The sequence below is a fragment of the Asterias rubens genome, chromosome 6 (assembly GCF_902459465.1).
Source record: "Asterias rubens chromosome 6, eAstRub1.3, whole genome shotgun sequence".
NCBI lineage: Eukaryota > Metazoa > Echinodermata > Asteroidea > Forcipulatida > Asteriidae > Asterias > Asterias rubens.
Genome location: NC_047067.1, coordinates 15,134,318 through 15,142,629, shown reverse-complemented (window position 1 = coordinate 15,142,629; position 8,312 = coordinate 15,134,318). Strand labels below are relative to the sequence as shown.

Below are 8,312 nucleotides of genomic sequence, written 5' to 3'. Positions count from 1 at the left end.
CCGAGACCGAGAGGTCCGAGACCAAGACCGAGACCTGAAGGTCCGAGACCGAGACCGAGACCGAGACCTCAAGACCACATGTGTATTTACTGTAAATTAAATTACATACATGTAATAAAATTGGACACATAATAATTGAAATGAAAATCTTTTATTGATATAAAACAAACTGAATATGTCTTTTGCTGTTAGCCCCCCCTACCAGCTGATAATTACTGTTAAGCCCTTTGTGTACCTGTTTTACAATAATACTGTACTTGATAACCAGTTGATAACTGTTGATAACACAATAATTATTAACAAACAACTATAATAAATGTGTTCTGTCGGATTCAGGAAACTGATTCAGGAATCTGGTTCCAAAACAGTTGTTTTTTTGTCAGTATAGGTACCAGTCCTTTTCACAGAATGTCTTCATTGCACTTGAGAAACATTAGCATTGACAGCATCTCTGCTGACAAACGGGCACGATGTGGGCACATGATGATCCCTCCCCTGCTGAATATTCTCTCCACAGGGGCAGATGATGCTGGCACTGAGAGCACTTTACATGCCAGCTTGTACAGGGTTGGGAGCTTTTTGGCCATGTCCCGCCAAAACTGTAGGGCACTCGGGACAGATGGAGAGTCGCTGGCCAACTCAAGATACCTCACAAGTTGCCGCCTAGTCGTGTCCTCTTGTGGAGGCCCCCCACTTCTGTGTCTGTGTCGGCTATATTTGGCGAGGAGGCGTGGAACCTTCGCAGGAACTTCCTCTTCCTCTTCACTTGATGTTGAAATGCCATGGGTATGGGGGGTTTCATCTTCAGAAAGAGCGTTAGCATCAGCCTCAGTGATGACCAAATCTAATACAAAACATTTAAATTTCAAAGATTCATTGAGGGTAATAGTTCTAATAGTTTTGGTTTCCCATGGTGCAGTTAGACTGACCTCAACATTGCAAACTTGACTTTTCAACAGCCAATACAAAAATCAATTTTAGTTTAACTTTAAATTACCTTGCAACATTTCTTTCAACTCCTCCCTGGTGTGTCTGAGGGAATGTGCATCTGTGTCAATGAGGACATCAATGTCTACCCAGTGGAGGCTAAACTGTGGATCAAGGACTGTGGACAAGGGGTATACCTTGTCCACAAATGGCTCGTCATGGCTGCCTGGAGAGGGTTCAGTCATCTGGCAATTCAGGAATATTCCCTTAAATCTTCTAAGTAGTGATTCCAAAAGTGCATTGACAAGGGGTTTACAATGTCTGGCACCGTCTCTCTTCTTCTTGAGATGCGAGTTGAGGTCTAGGACGGTTGGGACCACAAGGCTGATCGTAACCATCTGATCACCTGCATCATACACAGCATAAATGAGAAATTGTATGAATAATCAATTATAAACTTTACATCAGTTATAACTTTGGCAAACCCTTATTAAATTCATCATACAATGAGCCCACTACCTGAAAATTAAGAAATTATATACATGTTTTACCCTGGGTTAAATCTGTAGCCTCTCCAAAAGGGGTCAATACATCGCACATCTCGTTCAGCTGGCTCCACTCTCGAGCAGTATACGCTGCCTCTGAGAAACCTGTGCCACACACTTCAACCAATGATCTCAGCTCAAGTGCAAGTATGGCCTTCAGTTGACGAAGGGTTGAATACCAGCGGGTTGTATTGGAAGCTGGAATTGTCCTATTTGTCCCAAAAGCTTTTTCAAACCTTTAAATTAAAGAATAAGAAGAGAGGCATAATAAATCACGTACAAAAACAAGGAAATAAAAAATGAAGAAGATTGATTTAACTGTATACAGATTACAGATGTCATCGTCAAAAAAGAAAAAAGAAAAACAAATGGGTGAATGGTAAAGTTTCTATTGTAAGTGCTATTGACACATGAAAGAACTTAGCCGCCTAGGGAGTGCACAAAATCATATAAAAATTGGAGGATTCAATGTTTTTTTCTTCACATAAACAAGCCAAATCAAGCTGTCTGTACTGCCAATTCAGGGATGTTGGGATATTTTTACTTACTTTTCCTTGAAAACAGTACTACGATGAAGTAAAGTTGACAGCCTTGATGCTTTTGCAATGGCAGTAGCCAAACCCCCCGTCTCTTTTAACCCATTGCCAATCACCAACTGCAGACTATGTGCAAAACAGGACAGTCGCTGCTTTGATGAATTCTCCAAGACGGTGAATACCTGCTCTTCATCTTCTTCCTCAAGGTCATGCCAAACTGCTTCATCCTCGATGTTTTCTCCTTCATCTTCTGCTTCCTCAGTCACATCGGGCGTTGGAAATCGGACCTTGAAAGCTGCCTTCATGTTTGATGCGTTGTCCGTGACAACAAAGTCAATCTTGTTCTCGATTCCATTCTCCTCGATGACATCATCAAATGCTGCAGCAATTCGCTCACCTGTATGCGAACCTTTGGACCTTTGGCAACTGAGCAGGGCCGATGTCAACTTCAAAGATCCAGTGGTGCTAGGGATAATGGTGTGTACTGTCACTCCCAAGAAAGATCACATCACTCTGTCACTCCAAATATCTGTGGTGATGGACACGGATGATGCAGCTCCAAGAAAATCTTTGATCTTTTGCTTTCCTGCCTCGTACATCTGAGGCAACCTCACACTTCCAAGTGTGGACCTGGCCATCGGAGTGTATCTAAATTCAAAACAAAAAGTCAACATGGTAAAATAGTTTAATGGTTTAGGCTATTGTTTTTTTTTTTTTTTTGCAAATGGCTTTAAAAGAAAACCTTTCAGTCAAAACAAACATGCTGCATAGTTTTGAAATACCTTGGCTCTATCACTTTCATGAAGTTTCGAAAGTGGAGGTTCTCAACGATGGACAGTGGCATTGAACTTCCAACAATCAAGTCTTTCATGATGGCATTGTTGATCGTTTTCTGACGCGGATGTTTGATATTGTACACCTGTACAGTCTGGGTGTGGGTGGTGCCTGTTGAAGAACCGGCGCCTGGTGTTAAAAATCCTGTGATGCCCTGCTGCCGGCTTGCTTGAGATTCTTTACCCATCCGTATGTACTCTTCATACCTTTCCGAGAAAAAGATTCAACAATTTATGATAATTTGTTATTTTATTTTCTCAGAAATTTTTTTTTAATTCAGTTAATGTTAGAAATACATGTACTTTTAAAATCTAACTGACAATGATGGTAATCAGATGACAAATTACCAAATCAATGACATGGGCCCAAGGCTATGCCATCAAAAAATACACACAAAAACAAAAACTGCAAAATAAATACTGAAATAGATTAAAAACAAATAAACAAACAAACAGGGCAACAAACTAATGGGCAACATTGAATTATTATTAACATAAGTTGACATCATGATTGAAATTTAGTAATTGATTGGGTTTAAATTGTTTTGATGGTGAATGTGGTACTTGCCCTAAGACTATGGTCATGCATTGTCATGGGGGGGGGTATTCTTGATCATTCATAGTGTAAAAACGTTACATTTTTCATGAACATCATCAGTCTGCATCATATACAAAAGTGAAATTAAGATATGGCTTAATCAATGTCATAATTGACAATTTGCAGTTTACTGAGAATCATGAGCAATGAAATCAATTTAAAATATGTTAATTTGTGTTACTTACTTGGCTTTATGGGCCCGACTTAAATGCCTAGTGAATGCTGAACTAGTTCCTGATCTCTCCGTGATTCGTCTTGTCTTAGAGCAGAAAATACAAACTGCCGAATGCTTCTTGTTGCCTGCTTTGGCGTCCAAGATCTCTTTGTGGTCCTTAAAACCAAATTTGATCACAGCAGAATTGCTGGACATCTTGCGATAATCGGTAAAAAACCCAGCGAAAAGTTTTGTCGTGCTAATCTAGCAAACTTGTACTGTAGGATCAGCTGGTGTGTATCACTGACAGTGGTGGTAATGCTCGTGTTTGCACCATGCGCAATGCAACTGTTTACCTTTCACAACGAGTAGTGTGGGATCAGCTGGTGTGTATCACTGACAGTGGTGGTAATGCTCGTGTTTGCACCATGCGCCATGCAACTGTTTACCTTTCACAACGAGTAGTGTAGGATCAGCTGGTGTGTATCACTGACAGTGGTGGTAATGCTCCTGTTTGCACCATGCGCCATGCAACTGTTTACCTTTCACAACGAGTAGTGTAGGATCAGCTGGTGTGTATCACTGACAGTGGTGGTAATGCTCCTGTTTGCACCATGCGCCATGCAACTGTTTACCTTTCACAACGAGTAGTGTAGGATCAGCTGGTGTGTATCACTGACAGTGGTGGTAATGCTCATGTTTGCACCATGCGCCATGCAACTGCTTACCTTTCACAACGAGTAGTGTAGGATCAGCTGGTGTGTATCACTGACAGTGGTGGTAATGCTCATGTTTGCACCATGCGCCATGCAACTGTTTACCTTTCACAACGAGTAGTGTAGGATCAGCTGGTGTGTATCACTGACAGTGGTGGTAATGCTCATGTTTGCACCATGCGCCATGCAACTGTTTACCTTTCACAACGAGTAGTGTAGGATCAGCTGGTGTGTATCACTGACAGTGGTGGTAATGCTCATGTTTGCACCATGCGCCATGCAACTGCTTACCTTTCACAACGAGTAGTGTAGGATCAGCTGGTGTGTATCACTGACAGTGGTGGTAATGCTCATGTTTGCACCATGCGCCATGCAACTGCTTACCTTTCACAACGAGTAGTGTAGGATCAGCTGGTGTGTATCACTGACAGTGGTGGTAATGCTCATGTTTGCACCATGCGCCATGCAACTGCTTACCTTTCACAACGAGTAGTGTAGGATCAGCTGGTGTGTATCACTGACAGTGGTGGTAATGCTCATGTTTGCGCCATGCGCCACCTTTCACAACGAGTAGTGTAGGATCAGCTGGTGTGTATCACTGACAGTGGTGGTAATGCTCATGTTTGCACCATGCGCCATGCAACTGTTTACCTTTCACAACGAGTAGTGTAGGATCAGCTGGTGTGTATCACTGACAGTGGTGGTAATGCTCATGTTTGCACCATGCGCCATGCAACTGTTTACCTTTCACAACGAGTAGTGTAGGATCAGCTGGTGTGTATCACTGACAGTGGTGGTAATGCTCGTGTTTGCACCATGCGCCATGCAACTGTTTACCTTTCACAACGAGTAGTGTAGGATCAGCTGGTGTGTATCACTGACAGTGGTGGTAATGCTCCTGTTTGCACCATGCGCCATGCAACTGTTTACCTTTCACAACGAGTAGTGTAGGATCAGCTGGTGTGTATCACTGACAGTGGTGGTAATGCTCATGTTTGCACCATGCGCCATGCAACTGTTTACCTTTCACAACGAGTAGTGCGTGTTTTGGTATCGCTCCCAATGTTTATTGAACTCATGATGCGTGAAGCCTATGGCACAAGCACACATGGCACTAACCACAAGCGAGGTTGTCTCTACGTACGTACTGCAAGTTTTCTAAAACTATTCGCTATCTGTTTATCGCGCGTGATAAATGATCGCGACCGAATAAATTTGTAGGCCTATTATTGGGAAATATTTTGCTGGTCTCGATCGAGACCAGCAAAATATCGAGACCGCTGTGAACCGAGACCGAGACCAAGACCGAGACCAGAGGGTGGGGAGATCGAGACCAAGACCGAGACCAGCAAAAAGTGGTCTCGAGACCGGTCTCGAGACCTACAACACTGCACTGTGTACAATGTATACCAGCAAAATGTTTTTTATTGCGCCATTTTTTTGTACATGTAAAGCTCCTGTGCTAGAGGCTGTACAATTATAGGTACAATTACAGTGCATGTGTTTTCAAAATTGGTACCTTTGAGGTATAGATACCTACACCATTTGCATCCTTCTGGTGAGACCAAAAGTCGTTAACAGTTCGTCCAGTTTGTTGTGTAAAAATGCACGTAGAAGAACCCAGTGCAGTTATAGAAAAGAGAAGGGTTTGGAATTGGTTTCATACATGTACATGTACTTCAAAAACATACATTAGCTCCAAAGTATCTTGCAGTAAAATACTGATCTGTTGAAGCACCTTGAGCGTCACTGAATGACAGATATGAACGCCATTATTATAAGAAGCCACTAATATTTTTATTTAATTTTATTTCATAACGGACATGTACATACAATTGTTTTGTACAGTATACACGGTACGTAAACAATTTATTATCAAAATGATGTTCTTTTCTTCCATTGTGAAAGGCTACTTTTTGATCACAGTGAGCGGAATAGAGGTTTGACCATTTTTTCATCTTTAAATTAAGTAGAATAGCAGACAAGTTTGTTCCTTGAAATTCTTATTCTGCTTTTCTGATTTAGGAAGACAACTCAAGGATATTTTTGACTCATTTCACACCATATGCTCAAGTTTTTTGGAGAAAAAAGTGGTTTTTTGTTGTTGTTTTTTTGCTTTTTATTTGAATGTCACAATTGCTCTAACTTTACTAAATGTCAGTTTTACCTACATGTCAACATGTTTAGTACATTGTGTAAAAACCATTTGAATCTGAGAAGAGTAAACGTGTGTATTTACATCTGAGTGTCAGATAACGTACCCTCAGATGGTGTAATCTAATTCGGGATTCTTTCTCAACGATACGGTGTACATAAAAAACGCAACCATCTTCGAAATGAGATTTTCACATGTGACAGAAGTTTTAAAGATTTCTTCACCTTTGGTTACATAGAATTAAAACAGTCGCACAGTTAAATAAACTAAGGTTTACTTTGCCTTTAAACTAAATTGACAAAATTGACAAATTCTTTGACACAAATATACGTACATGTACATGTACATGTACACTTAACATGTATGTACATGTACTTAGTGATATAGTGTTTTTTTTTAAGAAACCGGTTTTTAATAGATCGTTATTAAAACTTAAAAAGGGTGTTGTTTCCTTTTTGAAAAGTATACAGCAGTGGTTTGATACTTGATGGATATTCATTTACAAAATAACACACAGTAACATTTGCTCTAGCCATCTGGCTCTCTACTTTCAACGCGACTGTTGTAATTACTTGGAAATGAACATGAAACTATAGCATACTGCACGTCATTGAGCAATTTTTCTTCTTCACACATCAATAGTTTCTTGAAAGTCTTGGGATTTTTTTGGTTTCAAAGTGTGTGCTTTTCTTGATATTATTGCATAAAAGAGTTGCTGACTGCAAAGGTGTCTGTTTCAATGCATACTTCACGTTTCAGCCTGGATTTTACCAACTTGTGGCCGTGGTGATCCACAATGTTTGGTTTTGAAAATAGTTGCGATTAGTGTCAAATTTCCAACTGATTGAAGCGTGAAGAGTCGGGTAGTGAATTTGACTAGTCAGCCAGGCCTATATGTATAGTACCCATGTATGCAAAACATGCACATGAAGATTAAAGGCACTGGACACTAGTGGTAATTACTAGAACATTTGTTAGCATAAAAACTTACTTGGTAACAAGCAATGGAGAGCTGTTGATGGTATAAAACGTTGTGAAAACGGGCTCCCTCTGAAGTAATGTAGTGTTCGTTATTCATTATTCTCTTGCAAATCCCATGACCAATTGAGTCCAAATTTTTACAGATTTGTTATTGTATGCACGTTGAGATACACCAAGTGAGAATACTGGTCTTTGACAAAACCAATTGTGTCCAGTGCCAAGGTACATTATAGTGTAAACTTTGACATGGACGCAGAAATAATGGCAGCCAAGTACATGGAGAGGCGTCCTTGTCTGTCCACCATTTAAAAAAAAAACATTTGTGTGAAATCAAACCATTATCGTTGATAACAGTGGCAGCTGTTTTTTCGTACAATTGTATGGACAGTACAATATGTACTTGGACATGTTTTATTTATTGTGTTTTTCTATTATTATTTTTATTAATAATGAAGAGTCATGAAACATGTGTACACTGGATGCATTAAGGGACATGGCCCAAGACTGCATGACTTTTCCAATCAACATTGTTCCGAGTCTGAATCACAGACGTTTAACTGCATGTACGTGTACATGTAACGACATGTTTTCTAAATTAAAAAACTAAATTAAAACCTATTGGGGTTTGATGAGAATGTGTACACTATTAAATTATGTGGATTCTAATTTACCTCGTCGGTTACTTAATCCAAATCCAGCGACGGTTCTTGTTATTTTAACCTAGTGATTGATGGTTTGTGTGAAGAGAGACGATGTGGAAATTTCATTTTGGTATTATGACGTGTGCGCTTTGTGGAACTTTCATAAAATGGGAGCATTATGTTCCCAGCTACAAACAGGGCCCAATTTCATGGAGCTGCTTAGCGG

General features: G+C 40.2%; 1 protein-coding gene across 1 annotated transcript; it reads right to left on the bottom strand.

The window, feature by feature from the left end:
• Nucleotides 1–401: 401 nt before the first annotated feature.
• Nucleotides 402–3,809, bottom strand: LOC117291366. The gene is made up of 7 exons (XM_033773015.1): nt 3,625–3,809; nt 2,791–3,048; nt 2,516–2,656; nt 2,021–2,434; nt 1,479–1,708; nt 998–1,333; nt 402–844 (listed from the first exon to the last, which is right to left on the bottom strand). Exons 1-7 carry the CDS (start codon nt 3,807–3,809, stop codon nt 402–404), a joined length of 2,007 nt encoding a protein of 668 aa, XP_033628906.1.
• Between the last annotated feature and the right edge of the window lie 4,503 nt (nt 3,810–8,312).